The sequence below is a fragment of the Phyllobates terribilis genome, unplaced genomic scaffold (assembly GCF_046119375.1).
Source record: "Phyllobates terribilis strain yellow unplaced genomic scaffold, ASM4611937v1 Scaffold_9__5_contigs__length_417890890, whole genome shotgun sequence".
Classification (NCBI taxonomy): domain Eukaryota; kingdom Metazoa; phylum Chordata; class Amphibia; order Anura; family Dendrobatidae; genus Phyllobates; species Phyllobates terribilis.
Window position 1 is genome coordinate 69,810,923 of NW_027362769.1, and position 18,257 is coordinate 69,829,179.

General features: G+C 42.2%; 1 protein-coding gene across 13 annotated transcripts in view; it reads left to right on the plus strand.

Moving 5' to 3' along the window:
* Positions 1-18,257, plus strand: part of MAP2 (microtubule associated protein 2) — a 304,763-nt gene that overhangs the window by 213,965 nt on the left and 72,541 nt on the right. For 10 of the 13 annotated variants that reach the window (XM_073646562.1, XM_073646567.1, XM_073646566.1 and 7 more), the window contains one exon: positions 10,695-10,808. The exons of the other annotated variants lie outside the window; for them this stretch is intronic. In XM_073646562.1, the coding sequence (XP_073502663.1) occupies positions 10,695-10,808 (114 nt within the window). The remainder of the gene's footprint in view (positions 1-10,694; positions 10,809-18,257) is intronic. 13 annotated transcript variants of the gene reach the window in all.

Consider the following 18,257-nt stretch of genomic DNA (forward strand, 5'->3'; position numbering starts at 1 on the left):
TGCTCATACTTTACCTACAAAATGCAGTACATTAATTATTCTGCCTTCCAGTGTGCCTAGAACATGCTGCCATACAGTGCCCAAATAAATATCCTAATAGTATAATAGTACTATACCCTAATGTATTATATAGTACTCCTAAAATTAGGAGTGAAAAAGGGGTACTGTGCTGATCTCTTTATTAAAGACATAGACTTACAATTCAGTTGGTTTCTATTCTTCAGGACAAGTTATCAGTTCTCACCAACAATAGTCAACATGTCCCATTACTGACTTTTACCAAAATTATGATAATGTTACATTTACAAGTCAATACTAACACAATTGTGTATTTCTCTTGGATTAACAAATCTAAACATCTGGCTAATTAAGATTATAAGCTGTATCGTCACAATGTTCAAAAAACAAATATCTTCCCTGATAGCACCCTCTCCTTTACAACCAGGGTCGGACTGGGGTGTCTGGGGCCCACAGGGAGAACTGACTCTAGGGGCCCACCTACAGCCATATGCAAATATCTGTTATTCGCTATCCCTGTTATAGTGGAGCATTGACTGGCGACTCCTGCACATCTACTGTGCGACACTAACTGGGATGTACAATTACGGTAGTTTGCATTAAAGGGCTTCTTTGGTTAAAACAAGTTATCACCGATCCATGGGCTCTACAGGATAGGTAGTAACTTATTGATCGTTTGGGTCCGAACATTGGAAAACGCACCTATCAGAAGAATGGGGAAGTTTTATCCCTGACAGGACACTTATCCCCATTTTAAAATGCAGCGGCAGGTGGGACGTCTGACCGCAGCTCCATTCATTCTCTTGGGGGCTTCCAAAAAAGAGCAGTGCTCACAGCCACTTTAGGAATGAATGGATCAGTGGTCGCATCTCACATGCCGCTCCAGTCTAATGGGGAGAAAAACTCCACATTCTGCCAATTGTGTCCCAGCAGTCAGACCCCCACCAATCAATATTATCACTGATCCTGTGGAGAGGTGATTACTTGTTTTCCCTGGAGAACCCCTGTAAGTGCATCTCTGCCGCTCTAGTCCAAGTATTTAATCTCTAAGGCCACGGCCCCACTATCAGTATTTGGTCAGTATCCGGTCAGTATTTTTTTTTTCAGGAGTGGGAGCCAAAACTAGATGAGGAACAATCAGACAAAAGGTATAATAGAAACAAGTCACCAATTCTGCATTTATCACCCACTACTTGTTTTGGCAGCGACTCCTGAGAAAAAATACTAACCAAATACTGATGGTGAGGCTGTGGCCTAATGGAAAAAATCTTTTCCTAGTTAATATCAGCAAGAACAAAATGACCGCCATACACAACACAGTTCACTATATCAACACCAATAATACCACATACAAAAGGGACAAATATCGCCACACCATGACTAGATCACATATTACCACCACATAGTGACTGAATAATACCACATACAAGGAACAAATACGGCCACACCATGACCAGACCACATATTACCACCCCAAAGTGACCCAATACTACAATACTGATCATGAATACAAACCACAATACTAACAACACTGTTATTGCCACCAGCGACATTATACACAGGAGCTCTGTATATAGTGTTAGTGTACAGGTAACACAGTGATCACCAGTGACATTATACACAGGAGCTCTGTATATAGTGTCATTGTACAGGTAATACACTGCTCACCAGTGATATTATACACAGGAGCTCTGTATATAGTGTTCGTGTACAGGTAATAAATACAGTGATCACCAGTGATATTATACACAGGAGCTCTGTATATAGTTTCAGTGTACAGGTAACACAGTGATCACCAGTGACATTATAAACAGCAGCTCTGTATATAGTGTACAGGTAATACAGTGGTCACCAGTGACATTATACACAGAAGCTCTGTATATAGTGTATACGTAATACAGTGATCACCAGTGACATACACAGGAGCTCTGTATATACTATACACACAAGTGATCAGAATTGTTGGTACCCCTCGTTTAATGAAAGAAAAACCCACAATGGTCACAGAAATAACTTGAATCTGACAAAAGTAATAATAAATTTAAAAATCTATGAAAATGAAGAAATGAAAGTCAGACATTGCTTTTCTGCTTCCACAGAATTAAAAAAAAATTAAACTCATGAAATAGGCCTGGAAAGAAATTAAGGTACCCCTGAAAATAATGTGACAAAAGGGACATGTTAAATCAAGTTGTGCCCACTAATTAGCATCACAGGTGTCTACAATCTTGTAATTAGTCAGTGGGCCTGTATATAGGGCTACAGATACTCACTGTGAGGTTTGGTGACATGGTGTGTACCACACTCAACATGCACCAGAGGAAGCAAAGGAAAGAGTTGTCTCGGGAGATTAGAAAGAAAGTTATAGAAAAGCATGTTTAAAGGTAAAGGTTATAAGACCATCTCCAAGCAGCTTTATGTTCCTTTGACTACAGTGTCACATATTATTCAGAAATTTAAGATCTATGGGACTGTAGCCAACTTCCCTGGACGTGGCCACAGGAGGAAAATTGATCACAAATCAAAGAGACGGATAATATGAATGGTAACAAAAGAGCCCAGGATAACTTCTAATGAGATTAAAGGTGAACTTCAAGCTCAAGGAACATCAGTGTCAGATCGCACCATCTGTCATTGTTTGATCCAAAGTGGACTTCATGGGAGATGACCAAGGAGAACACCATTGTTGAAAAAAAAAATAATAAAAAAGCCAGACTGGAATTTGCCAAACTACATGTTGACAAGCCACAAAGCTTCTGGGAGAATGTCCTATGGACAAATGAGACAAAAATGGAAGTTTTTGGCAAGGCACATCAGTTCTATGTTCACAGACAGAAAAATGAAGCATATCAAGAAAAGAACACTATCCCTACTGTGAAACATGGGGGAGGCTGTTATGTTCTGGGGCTGCTCTGCTGCATCTGGCACAAGGTGTCTTGAATCTCTGCAGGGTACAATGAAATCTCAAGACTATCAAGGGATTCTAGTGAGAAATGGACTGCCCAGTGTCAGAAAGCTTGGTATCAGTCACAGGTCATGGGTCTTGCAACAGGATAATGACCCAAGAATGGCTAAGAGGAAAACATTGGACTATTCTGAAGTGGCCTTCTATGAGCCCTGACCTAAATCCTATTGAGCATCTTTGGAAAGAGCTGAAACATGGAAAAGGCAACCTTCAAACACGAGACAACTGTAGCAGTTTGCTCATGAGGAGTGGGCCAAAATACCTGTGGAGAGGTGCAGAAGTCTCATTGACAGTTACAGGAATCCTTTGATTGCAGTGATTGCCTCAAAAAGTTGTTCAACAAAATATTAAGTTAAGAAGAACCATCATTTCTGTCCAGGCCTATTTCATGAGGTTAATTTTTTTTTTAATTCTGTGGAAGCAGAAAAGCAATGTCTGACTTTCATTTGTTCATTTTCAAAAGTTTGTAATCTATCAGATTCAAGTTATTTCTGTGACCATTGTGGGTTTTTCTTTCATGAAACGAGGGGTACCAACAATTTTGACCACGTGTGTAGTGTAAGTGTACATGTAATACACTGACTCACCAGTGACGTCTCTAGGTGAAGTCCTTCATCTTCGCTTTTCTTCTTCATCAGGCACAGACGGCCATCACTTCTTCCAGCCAGGAATCGACTATGCAGAAAATAACACACAGTTATCAATAACTGATCTCTTCTAGAGAATATTCCCACTCCCCCCCGACTTTTACACTACACCAGTTGAAGAAAAAAAGCAACATAGTGCCATCCTGCACAGTAACAGGACTCCTCTTTTGTCCCATCCCATGGAAAACAGTTTCCTAAAAAGTAAATTATATTACTGAAGTAATAATGTAATAATAATAATTTGAATCTAAATTAATAATGTTCCCCACTGGCCACCATAAACTAATAAAGTATGTTCCTCAATCTGGCCCCCAAACAGTAATTAAGTCCCTTGTCCAGCCAGGCACCCCCATATGTCCCTTCTGGCCCCCATATGTCCAGGGTGGCCTCTCCATATATTTATCCTAGTCCACATGTATCGAGCCTGCCCTCCCCCCTCCATATATCCATCCTAGTCCCCATGTGGCCAGACTGCCCCCCCCACATATCCATCCTTGCCTCCATGTTTCCAGCCTGCCCCTCCATATATCCATCCTGGACTCCATGTATCCATCCTGACACCCCCCTGCATATATCCCTTCTGGCCCCCATTTGTCCAGTTTGACCCCTCCATATATTTATCCTAGCACACATGTATCGAGCCTGCCCCCTCCCATATACCCATCCTAGCCCCCCATGTGGCCAGCCTGCCCCCCCCACATATCCATCCTGGCCTCCATGTTTCCAGCCTGCCTCCCCATATATCCATCCTGGACTCCATGTGTCCAGCCTACCCTCTATATATCCATCCTGCCCCCCCCTGCATATATCCATCCTGACACCCCCCCATATATCCATCCTGCCCCCCCATATATCCATCCTGGACTCCATGTGTCCAGCCTGCCCCACCCATATATCCATGTGTCCAGCCTGCTCCCCCTACATATCCATCCTGGCCTCCATGTGTCCAGCCTGCCTCCTCATATATCCATCCTGACACCCCCCATATATCCAGCATGCCCCTCCATATATTTATGTTCGCCCACGTGTATCAAGCCTGCCCATCCACATATCCATCCTAGCCCCCCATGTGTCCAGCCTGTCCCCCCCCTTCCATATATCCATCCTGGCCTCCATGTGTTCAGCCTGCCCCCCCCATAGATCCATCCTGGCCTCCATGTGTTCAGCCTGCCCCCCCCCCATAGATCCATCCTGGCCTCCATGTGTCCAGATTGCCCCCTCCCATATATCCATCCTGGCCTCCATGAGTCCAGCCTGCCCCCCCATGTATCCATCCTGGCCTCCCATGTGTCCAGCCTGCCCCCCCATATATCCGTCCTGGCCTCCCATGTGTCCAGCATGCCCCCCCATATATCCATCCTGACCTCCATATGTCCAGCCTGCCCCCCATATATCATCCTGGCCTCCATGAGTCCAGCCTGTCCCCCCATATATCCATCCTGCCCACCCCCCCTTTGCCTGGGTCCAGCCAGGGTCCCCCTTTGTGTGTCCAACCAGGGTCCCCCCTTGTGTGTCTAGCCAGGGTTCCCCCCTTGTGTGTCCAGCCAGGGTTCCCCCCTTGTGTGTCCAGCCAGGGTTCCCCCCTTGTGTGTCCATCCAGGGTTCCCCCCTTGTGTGTCCATACGGGGTTCCCCTTTGTGTGTCCAGCCGGGGTTCCCCCCTTGTGTGTCCATCCAGCTGGGCTTCCCCCCTTGTGTGTCCGTCCAGCTGGGCTTCCCCCCTTGTGTGTCCGTCCAGCTGGGCTTCCCCCCTTGTGTGTCCGTCCAGCTGGGCTTCCCCCCTTGTGTGTCCGTCCAGCTGGGCTTCCCCCCTTGTGTGTCCGTCCAGCTGGGCTTCCCCCCTTGTGTGTTCGTCCAGCTGGGCTTCCCCCCTTGTGTGTCCGTCCAGCTGGGCTTCCCCCCTTGTGTGTCCGTCCAGCTGGGCTTCCCCCCTTGTGTGTCCGTCCAACTGGGCTTCCCCCTTGTGTGTCTGTCCAGCTGGGCTCCCCCCCCTTGTGTGTCTGTCCAGCTGGGCTTCCCCCCCTTGTGTGTCTGTCCAGCTGGGCTTCCCCCCTTGTGTGTCTGTCCAGCTGGGCTTTCCCCCCTTGTGTGTCTGTCCAGCTGGGCTTCCCCCCCTTGTGTGTCTGTCCAGCTGGGCTTCCCCCCTTGTGTGTCTGTCCAGCTGGGCTTCCCCCCTTGTGTGTCTGTCCAGCTGGGCTTCCCCCCTTGTGTGTCTGTCCAGCTCGGCTTCCCCCCTTGTGTGTCTGTCCAGCTGGGCTTCCCTCCTTGTGTGTCTGTCCAGCTGGGCTTCCCCCCTTGTGTGTCTGTCCAGCTGGGCTTCCCCCCTTGTGTGTCTGTCCAGCTGGGCTTCCCCCCTTGTGTGTCTGTCCAGCTGGGCTTCCCCCCTTGTGTGTCTGTCCAGCTGGGCTTCCCCCCTTGTGTGTCTGTCCAGCTGGGCTTCCCCCCTTGTGTGTCTGTCCAGCTGGGCTTCCCACCTTGTGTGTCTGTCCACTGTCCAGCTGGGATTCCCCCCTTGTGTGTCCAGCCAGGGGCCCAGACCATTACATACACACATACACACACACACACACACACACACACACACACACACACACACACATACACCTCTTACCTTCCTGCGATCCCGTGCGGCGTCCTCCTTCTCCGGAGTTGCGCGCCTCCTTCACAGCAGGCGCATGACGATGACGTCATAAGCCGGCCGGCGAAGGGAGACGCGCAGCTTCAGCTGCTTCACAGGGACGTGCGCCGCGGTGGTTCAGGTAATGAACGCCGCGTGCGCGCGTCCCCGCATACACTGTGCCTGCGCTTTTAAAGGGCCCGTGCCCCTTAAAACCGCAGGATTTTTTTTTTTGCTCTCTTCTCCCCCTCTCCTCTGCAGCAGGGGGCGGGGCCCACCGGGAAAATTCCCGGTATCCCGCCAGCCCAGTCCGACCCTGTTTACAACAATGTTTACAACTTCATTATGTTACAATGTACCAATCTAGACTGTGGGTATCCAGACATTGGGATGTAAGTGTTTAGGTACATCTACAGCCTCTTTAGGGTATGTTCACACTTCATCTTCTCCGAACGTTTTTTGATCAGCTCTGCTTCTAATTCAGGATGAGCTATGCGTTTCCTATGTCAGAAATCTTACTCCTGAAAACGCCAGAGCCCCCAGTCTTGGACGTGGGCAGAGTCCGACATGACAATAGGTTGGAGGGAAGGTGGGATTACTATTAGTCGGGAGGAGTAGTGTTAGTGGTGGGGGTTTATAAGGTCAGGTAGGGGCGGGGTTTTTCTTTATTCCCGCTCCTAGGAACAGATTTAGAGTCCCGCCCGCCCTCCTAATTGTTTTGAGAATTCAGGAGGATTGGGAATTAATAAGGGTCAGTTTTATCAGGTCATAATGGCTATTAGTGCTTGGGGGTCCTTGAAGTTGGTTCTATATTGGTATGGGGGATTCATCAAGATATAGATTCCAGAATTGTAAAAGATTGATTAGTTGGTCTGGTGATTCTTGGGACTCCCAGCAAAGGAAGGTTAATGGAAAAAGGAACCCTTTGGGTTATGGTGCCCGAGAATGTGTGGTTTACAGCTGGGACTAATTGTGGTTTATTGTTTGGTGATCACCAAAGTGCTTTGTAGCTTCAAGGACCTTACCAAGCTTATGATATTGTTCAAGCTGATAAATTGCGATATATTTGTTAAATAAAGGTTGCTGTGGCCAAGTTATCCAATCTGAACTGTCAGAGTTTTTATTAATGGAGGGAATTCGAGGAGTAATGGGTTGGGTTCGACCCCCAGAATCTGCCATACCAGGGTCAAGTACTTGACTAGAGTAAGATTTCTGGTGTGGCGCACAGAGGCACGCGCCACTTGTGAGACACTCCTGATTCATGAAGAGGCATGCACCTCTTCATGAATCAGGAGCATCTGACTCCAGCAGCCCCCTCATGAACAGCGCCGGTCTTGATGAATTGGGCCCATAGTTTTTGACTGCAAGACAAAAACTCAATGTGAAGATATCTTTAGATAACCCTCTGCCTCTTTAGATAACCCATTGGCCTCCGCCCAATCTTTGCTTTGTATATTTTTCCATAATTTATTTTTTATGGTTATAGAAAAATGTCTCCAATGATTTTCTGACATGTAAAATATATCAAAAACATCTAGACCAATAGTAGGAAAATGTGAGAGTATACAAATAAAATTATAGCCTCCACTCATAAATATACAGAATGTATAGCATACTAATGTTCTTCCCAGAAACGTATTATTCCTGATGTTACATTTCATATGTCACAGATGAATTGTGTTGTGGATTAGGAGATTCCTGCTGTGAATTATTATATGGATAATTGTGCTACCTGGCAGAAACAATGAGAAGTGTTTATGATCCATTTGCAGTTCGCGTTCTGTCAGGCTCTCATTTCGGTTCTATGATTGTGCTTTTGAAATACATTCTCAATGAGAAGATTTAGACTCCCCTGTGCACACATAAAACTGTCTTCTTAAAGGCAATCTGTCAGCAGGTTTGTGCTATGTAATCTGAGGACAGCAGGGGCTGAGACACTGTTTTCAGCGATATCTCACTTATTAGGCTATATGCGATTGTTTCCATACAATAAATGCTTTATCACCAGGAGATTATCACTGCCTAGACTAGCTTCCTCATACCAAGTGGTCCTATTACACTACATTCTCTGAAAAGCAGCTCATTGTCAATATACAATGTACACAGAAAGCTGTGGTGTGGGTGGGGTTAGCTGTGCTATAGGTGGGGGCAGCTTTCTCAGCTCTGCTTCATGCTACATCTAAAAACTCTGATTGTGTCACAGCTGCTGCACCCAGTAATCAAAGTGATACATCGTTGGAATCAGGGTCTCTTTTCCTACATTATGCTGCTCTCAGATGAGGTAGCAAAAACTGGGTGACAGAATCCCTTTAACACATGCTCAACATTTGAATAACTTTATCCTTGTTACTAGCTTTGCATGAATAATTGCTTATTATTCCCCTTCGTCTTTATCATGATTTAGTCTTTTACATATTCAAGTACTTCCTAATATATCTATAATATAATCTGTGTTATATACCTCTCACCTGTGCACAAAATCTTAGGTTTTGTTTTCTTGTCCACTCACTGTTCCATTTTAGGAATAGACAAATGGAGTAAGTGATCTGTTGCATCATTGTTAAGCATGCAGAATTATTCTTCAATTCTTAAAAACTGATACCAAATGGACCCCAAAAAAATCTACGGGGTCCCTTTGCTTCCATTTGCAGAACTGGTGCAATGGATCACTTATTCTGTTTTCTTTTTCTAAATCAAAACAGAAATGCAGAATTTCCAAGCGGACTTGTGCACGGAGCCTTACTTATCTGGGCTCTTATATCGTTGAGCTATCTGGGTGCTCTCTCTTTTTCTACCCTATCAAACACTATGGGCAAGAGATGACAGGGAACCTGCATAGGAACTCTGCCTGACTGCTCATAAAAAACTGCTTTGATCTAATGCATCTATGTAGTCATTCACTTCTCTGAAAGACAGAAGGAACTTTGCATGTCTCTGCAGTACCAGAACCCAGGTAACCCTTTAGGCGATGAGAAGGAGGTATAAAACTAGTCTAAATAAAAAAAATATTTTTTTTCAAAACTATATTCCAGTAGTAAAAGGTCTGTCCGCTACATTGTTACTGATGACCAATGATTTAATAGAAGCTGAACTGCAGTTCTCAGCAATAGCCACTAAACTGCTGTCCTGACCCATGACATTGCGGAGGAGCTATAAGAGATGGTCACTTGTAATAGGCTAAAAATCTTTCATCTTCCAGTGTCCTCATGACAACACTTCCTGTCTGTTGCTCTGGCAGTTCAACCTTGTCATAATTACTTCAATTACCATCTGTAACAATTTCACTGTTTCATATATTTGGATTCTTGTTTCATATTCATAATACATGAATTTTTCATTTTTCTTAAAGGGAATCTGTCAGCAGGATTCCACCCCCCCAAGCTATTTGTATGCACATGTAGCTCTTTCAAAGACAAATCCAGCAATACCTTTATCTAGACAGTCCATTCCTCCGTTACGGAGAAATCAGTGTTTAATTTATATGAAAATAAGGCTGTAGATCTAAAGCCTCTGTCACTCCAGCTCTATTCCCTGCCCAGCTCCGCCCTCTCCTGCTAAAAGGCACACAGCATAGAGGCTATTGAAAAAAGCCCAGGAGGGACTGAAATGTCTGATGACTTGTATGTTGAGACAACAATAAATGGCTAGCTATTTCACATGTGAGTGCCGAGATCCTTCCTGGTTTGATTTGCACAGCGTAGAGGCTGTAAGGCAAGCAGGAGGAAGTGCTGGGTGGACAATAGATCTGTAGTGTCAGAGGCTTGGGAAGAGCTTCCACCTGCTGAAATCACTTCAGCCTCATTTAAATATCAATTGAGATGCTGATTTTCAGGAATGGAGGAACAGATTGGCCATGTAAAGGTATTGTTGGATTTGTCTTTGAAAGAGCTACATGTGCCTAGAAATAATTTGGAGGAAGAGATCTTGGTGACAGATTCCTTTTAAAGCAAATCTGTCATTTTGAACATAGTTTCTTATTTGCCAGCATCATGTTATATAATTTGGTCAGTTTATCAGATTGATATATAGTTATTAGCAAAAAGATTCAATATAGCTTATAGCTTTTAATCATTTAAACCATAGTTGTTTTCTATGCTTATTTGTCCAGTGGGCGGACTTATTCCATGATTGACAGCCTTCTCTGTGTGACTGCCTACTGGATTTCTAGAAAGATTAAATTAAGTATAAGTTATACTACATAGTTCCCCCTCAAACTATATACTAATCTGCTGTATACAATGCTGTCCACAGATAGGACTGCATGTGCAATGTGACAGATTACCTTTAAGCAAAACATCAGATTTTTTAAAAATAATCTGCTTATTGTTCCTATCTCCTAGTGTAGTACTTTCCACTCTTAATATTACTTTGTACCCTCCCTGCCCATTTATATTAACGATGTCTGTATTGTTTGCTTGTCTTGTTTTGCCCATTTGGTGCTTCGGCAGAGGAGGTATCTGCACGCATAGTCCAAGTAGTAACTGCTGATGCTGTAGCGGTCCTGAGAGGTGAACAGGAGAAAGAAGTCCAGCTCAAGGGCCCGCCAGGAGATCTGCCATTAGGTAAATCAGGGTGTATTGGGATGTGAGTGCGGTTTGTACTGTCTTGCAGAGTCTTTTCCAGCAATGGCTATGGTGCACGATTTCTTCTGCACCATGAGCCATTTAAACCATCCCTGCTTCCCTCTCAGTTTTATTAAACAAGTAAGACAATTAGAACTCATTTTGTTATTTCATTGTATTGACATCAGTGTTTGCAGCCATAACATATGTCAGTTTCCTTCTTCATGTACATCATCCACTGCCGACATTATCTAAAATCCATTGGCCACCTAGTAATAACTACCATATGATACCTTTAATTCTTTTATATGTCTTTATAAACTATTTTGAAGATAACTTCATAAATTCAATGGCCCAAGTAGGTACACATATATAGTATGTGGTATTCAAGCTCCATAAGAGATCCCTTATATGTGAAGAAACATCCAAAATGGATGAAAAGTGACAAGGCAACTTACATGTCCAAATGGTAGATATGGGATGTGGTCCTGTGCCCCTACTCACGTTTTGCCCTCGCTTCCTCAGGTGGAATCATGGGTGGTAATTTTTGTTTTAAGTATTATATTGATTTAACATTATTGGTTATATTGGCTTAAAGGGTTGTCCAGTGAAAAAAAAGTTATCACCTATACAAACTCCAAAGGATAGGTGAATACTTTCTGACTGGTGCGGCTTCAACAGCAGGGACCTGCACCGATCAGCAGAACAGGGAACTTTTATCCCTGTTAGGGTGAAAACCACGGAGACTGCTCTTACAGGAAAATCGGTCGCGTGCACGAGCCCTTATAATGGAGCTGCAGTGCACATGCTCGATCAATGCTCCATTCATTTCCTACATGGCTTCCGAGTGCTGCGCTTGGCTTTTTCCGGAAGCCCCACTTAGAATGAATGGAGCTGTTGCGTACCGATGGGTGCAGACTCAAGTAATGGATCACCCAATGAGCAGAAAGTTATCACCTAATCACCTATTTTGGATGGGAAAGAACTTGTTTTCACAAAACAAATCCTTTTAACAGCTGCTGGATTTACAAAGGCGAGGCAAACAACAATCTAAACCACCTAAAATATTAACGTTGCCCGCTATAGTTGTTAACCAAGAAAAGTATGATGGCCAGTTACATCCCCACCACAATCCCCGTGCCTTATGTGCTGCTTCTTTTGCACAGCCCTGCTATCTAGTGCATCATAGGTTTTGCAGGTAATAAATTGAATAATGTAACACTTTGGTTAAATCTAACATTTTGTTCTAAGTTGGCCATACACATTGGATAAAGTCTGCCAAAATGATAGATTTAGACCAATTCAGCTGACCCTCATTCAGAAGTGTTACTCAAACAACGAATTGTGATGGGCAATGATAGATGTCTGTCTCACAAAAAATGTGATTTGTCATGTTGGAATAATTCCAGTGTTGTTAATTTGAGACTTTTTGTATATGGTAGGATCAGCTGTTTACAGCTGAACACTTGCTAGTCTGCACAAGGGCATTGAATTATTTTTTAATATGCACTGAATATGACAGTTTAGTTTGTTGTGTTGTTGCTGAGATCGTTCGTATGAACAATCCGATGGTTATTTACTAAATTGTTACCACTTGTAGTTCGGTAGGTATGGCCGGCTTCATGCCACGTGCAGGGTCTTAGGAGGGCCTTAGGAATGACTCGTTGAGTCTTCTTCTTTGATGTTCTTTGAATCCCAGTGTGCAGATTAGCGCTCCTCTAAGAGGATGAAGGGAGGCTCTCCAGTGCCACTGGTTGGATATACAGTAGACACCTTATACATCAATGTCTGATTCTTTAATTATCCTTGCAACATGACAAAGGTTATTTAATCAAATCAGAGTCATTTACAAAAGGAAAAGTCACCCATCTGCAGACAGCTGTTTATCCGATATGTGGCGCTAAATAGATTTCTTCCTCATTTGCATCTTTATCCAAGACAGCATTGTGTGGCCTATAGTTCTCCTTACATTATTTGGTGCTTTCCTCAAGGAGAAAGGGTTTCTCCTAAACCTCTTTCAAAGTCCTCCCACCAAGCTACCCAATACCCTTGTTCTGCACTGACACAAGGCAATGACCATGATGAGTGCTGTTTAGTTTTGGAGAAAACTCAAATTTGGCTGAATAACCTTATTCATGTTACAAGTCTTGCTTAAGGGTTAGGCATTGACTTCTAGGGTAGAGAGCCAACTTTCTTCTAGATGTATAGCTGTCCCAGCTGGCAGTCTCCACAAGCAGACACAGTACCCCATAAAATATGTCCATCAGATAGAGGATAAATGCAGTGTGTGAATAAAGAAAAATAAAACAGAATTTAATTTTAAACGACATTAACAAAAAACATAAAAAATAGAAAACAATCCTGTTCTTTTCAATGAACGCTTATTACTACAGTATGCAAATCTGTTTATAAATAAAGTAGAAAGATCACACCAACCTTTCCTTTATCTTCATATATTTGTACCTTTGTCCCTGGGGTACTAAAATATGGATTCCATAATAATGGTTGCCATATTTATGGCATATATTAGCAGCATTTTTACTTTTTCAGTGTATAAACTATGTTAAATTTAATATTAATTCCCATTTATAGCCGACAACCCCATATGATACTGTCCAGGTAATTACTGAGAGCATAACACATGGCTGACGGCGCTTGCTGGTCATTTATCACGCCCTGAATCCACGAGGAACTCATTCCAGTGTTACATGCTGAGCGATCTCTGGCTCCTTCATGGAAAATGAAGTCATCCCCCCCCCCCCCCCAGGGCTGATGGCAGACTTCTCTACACAAGAAATTACAACAGTGCAATAGCGCTGGTTACAGCTAAATGAGATGCATTCTAATTAGTGATGAGCGAACATGTTCTCTTAACCCTTTCGGCGAGCATGCTTGGGTGCTCGCCGAGTATCTTCAGCGTGCTCAGGTGTTATGTTTTAGTCACTCCGTGCTCATGATTTGCGACTGTTTGACAGCTTTAATACATGTGAGAAATGCCTAAGAAACAAGCATTCCTCACATGTATTAAAGCTGTCAAACAGTCGCAAATCATGAGCACGGAGTGACTAAAACATAACACCCGAGCACACTGAAGATACTCGGAAAACACCTGAGCATGCTCGTAAATCTCGAGCAACGAGCATGCTCGCTCATCACTAATTCTAATTTTATTCTATTCCAGATCTCATGATTCTAGTTGCATATTGGCCAATACCTGTTTTCCAGAAAATAAGCACATTTCATATTTCTTCCATTATTCATAACATATGTATAGTTCCTTTGGTTCTGTGACAGCTATTCCTTGCCTATTGAGTATGTCGTAAATCAGTGTTCTCCAGCCAGTCGCTCAGTAGTCCCACATGGCTCATAGCCCTCCTGCTCGTGGCTTCTGAACTGTTGGCAACTACAGAAACTATTTTGCGATAGTGGCACTAGGAAAAGAGACAGCATTACTAGAACTTGGTATTAGAATAAAAAGCGTATCACTGGCAGCTTACATTAAACACCATATCTCATTGATCATATGCTTTATAGGCTTCTTTTTTTTTTCATTTTAATATTCCATGTGGCTGAACATCACTTGTCAAATTTGGAGGTGTCTCACAAAATTGGGCATCTCTGTGTAAAACGCCAATCTGTTCATGTTAGCCAAAATAATGGCTACCTGGCCTTCTGGAGCCCGGAAGCATAAAAGTGCACAAGAGACTATAAACTGCCTCTTACTTACCATTCATGGAATAGATAACATTAGTTATTTATTCTCTTCTTAATTAATCTCTATGGGATTAGGATTACATAACTGGTGCATTTTTTTTTTATTAAATCCCTTTCTGCTAAAATATGTCTTATTAAAAGTGAAAGCCTTAACTTTACTCTCCGAGATGTCGTACTATATTTATGTTTTTATTTATTTTATTCTTTTATGCAGCACTTTACAGACATTGACATTGTCAGACATTGTTTTCGCTGTCCGTACTGGGGTTTACAATCTAAATTCGATATCAGTATGTCTTTGGAGTGTGGGAAGAAACCACAATACCTACGGGAATCCCACGCGAACACAAGGAGAACATACAAACTCCTTGAAGATGTTGTTTTTGGTGGAATTTGTAACCAGGTCGCCAGCGCTACAATGCTAACCACTGAGCCATGGTGTTGTCCATAACATATATGGCTCCAGCTTCTTCAACGCAAAAAATAGGCACTATATTGAAGACATTCAGATAGTCATCTAAGGGTGGCCATACACTATTCTTCCCACCACATACAAAGTCAATCATGTATGTGTTCCCAATGGGGAGACGGGAATAAGCTGCTGCCAGACATATATGGCAGCAACTTAACCCCCCTTGAGAACAAAAGGATTGAAAAATTTAAATTCAGCATGGCTGAGTGCACATTAGTTGTACATCCACCATTAGTCTAATGTGTATGGCTAGTCTAACGGTAAAGGAAGATTCTACTTTACCGATGCCAGGGAGGGCCAGAAGGCGGAAACTCAATACAGGTGAAGTACAAGGAGTCCAAAATAGTTGTCTGAGCAATCAACCTTCATCCCTAAGCAATAGGTCATTTATAGAGCTTTTTCCCCAATACCGATGGAGCTTCTGGTGCTCCAGACCAATTACAAGAGTCCAGGATGCACAGTGAATGATCTATAATGTCTCTTTCCTGTACTATCCATATATGAGGTTCTATTATAATTTATTTTGTTTTCTTTTGTTGCAAAATTAGCGATGGACATCAATTGGTATGATAAAAAAGAGTATACATTCAATAAATAGATGCGGAGGAGGTTAGCATGATCATCAATATCTCCAGGCCAGCTAGACTTGGTTGTCACAACTGGTATACATGAGCCTGTTGTGTCTCGTTTCTTTGACTACTTTAATATTTTGTCTTCATTATTATTTTTCTCAGTAGAATTGCAGCTCTGATTCATTGAAATGTGTTCAATAACAAGTTTTCCTTTTGGGAATTTGTTTAAGCAGATTTTATGAGAAATCCTTTGAAGGGTAGCTTTACTGCCACTCAGTGGCAAAATTAGCTGGCATTGAATGCAAGAGATCATGGAGTGGCACACACAGAGAAAATGGCTTTTTAAGTATTTTTCTCTATAGGAGGAAAAGCTGAAAAATGATAATAGTAAGGCTGTGTATTTTGAAAGGCCATTGAATGAATAATATTAGCTTGTTATGTGATCACCTGCAGGGCAGAAACAGGGAAACAGTAATATTTATAGATATGGACCATGAAGATTGGATGAAAATCTTGCGACATTATACAGAGCATAAGCAATCCTCAACTTTTTTTTATCCTGAACTTAATATGATGTTGTTCTTAATAGATTTAGTCTTCCAGTATAATAACAAAGGATTTTATTAATTATGTATTATTACAGTGGTGCTTAAAAGTTTGTGAACCCTTAAGAATTTTCCATTTGTCTACAGCAGTGTTTCACCAAACACCAGTCCTCGCGGCCCTCAACCGATCATGTTTTCAGGATTTCCTTAGTATTCCAAAAGTGGGAGAACCTGTGGCATTTTTTGATGCCTTGATAATAATTCCATTATCTGTGCAATATTAAGGAAATCCTGAAAACATGACATGTTGAGGGGCCATGAGGACTGAAGTCTAGGAAACACTGAAAAAAGGAAAAGCAAGAGTCAGCTCACCCACTTGCAAAGACCGATGCACGGAGGCCGGCAGTGCCGCAGGGCAGATGAACAGAGAAAAGAAGGAGAATTTCCAGCGTCAGGATCTTCTTATAAAAACTCTAGTTTCTTAGGTACTTATAAAAACACCAATGTGTATATTTATATACAAAAAAATGTCACAACTATCCATGAATAATAAGGGGGAAATTATTCACTGGCAAATGCGTTTCAAACTGAAGTGCTTAATCATTGCATACCAATTCAGTGTATCAGACAGCGTTTTATTATTCATGGATAGTTGTGATATTTTTTTGTATATAAATATACACATTGGTATTTTTCTAAGTACGGTACCTAATAAACTAGAGTTTATATACGAAGATCCTGACCCTGGAAATCCTCCTTCTTTTCTCTGGGAAACACTGGTCTACAGCAATTTGATCTAAAGCTACTTCAGGTTTTCAAACAAGACCAAAAAAGTAGATCCAAATCAAACAAATGAGTCAAAAATATTAAACTTTTTAATTTATTAGTGAAGAAAGTTATCCATTATCTCATTCTCATTCTATTTGGGATGCATGTTTTTTGGTAGCAGGTCTAAGGCTTTCTTAGCCCAAAGTAACCATATTTTGAGGAACTGTGGATGTGTGTAAGATTCCCCACTACAGAGTTCTTCAAGGTGGTGTATCGAGTGTATTTTAGTCAACCAATCTGAGTGAGTAGGGGGTGTTGATTGTTTCCAATGTAGAGGGATTAGATGTTTTGCAGCTCACAACAAAAATGCTAGTAAGTCATGTTTTTTAGGTTTAAAGTATTTAGAAGGGCGAGATAGTAAGACTTATGCAGGTGTTGAAATATATTTATTAGGCTTAGATCTTGTAATTTCAACTCTGTCTCTGCCCAAAATGTTTTTATTTTAGAACAGAATCAGAATATATGAGAATCTGTGCCTTCGTGGGTACCACATCTCCAGCATAAATTTGATTCTGTTAAACCTAAGTGGTGTAGGAATTCAGGAGTTCTATACCAGAAAGGATGATATTTTATAGGAATTTTCTTGTAAAAGTATACATTTGGAGAAACCATGTGAGTTAGACAGGATAGCTTAAACTTTAGAGTCAGATAAGCTGATGTTTAACTCTTTTTCCCAAGAAATCAGAAAATTTAGCTTATAAGGATTCGTTGGGAAGATTAAGTAATTGTATATTTTTGAGATCCCTCTGGAGATAGGAAAGGGAAGTCATAAAAGTAGGTAAAGCCAGGACCATGCTCTAGTTGTCTGGAATTTTGTTTTAAAGAGAGTAAGAATATGGGAGACATGTTGTAGTTGTTGGAAATCACACGGGTGACTTGTGCCTCTTCTGGCCAGGAATCTACCTTAGTGATTTTATTGGATAAGAGTTGGGAAATGTTCTAATTCGGTAAATAGGATCATAAACTATATCTTGGGTTGTAAAAGATATGGGATGGTAGAAATAGGAGCTAACGCTGAGGAAGAATTTGAGACAGTCAAAACTTTTTCTATAACTCGTTTTATGGATAGGTAGCAGAAGTAATGCTATCACAGGATATGTCAGATGATGGGAAGGAGTTGGTCCACATACACTGTGTGCCGAATTATTAGGCAAATGAGTATTTTGATCACATGATGCTTTTTATACATGTTGTCCTACTCCAAGCTTCATAGGCTTGAGAGCCAACGACCAATTAAGTAAATCTGGTGATGTGCATCTCTGTAATGAGGAGGGGTGTTGACTAATGACATCAACACCCTATATAAGGTGTGCTTAAT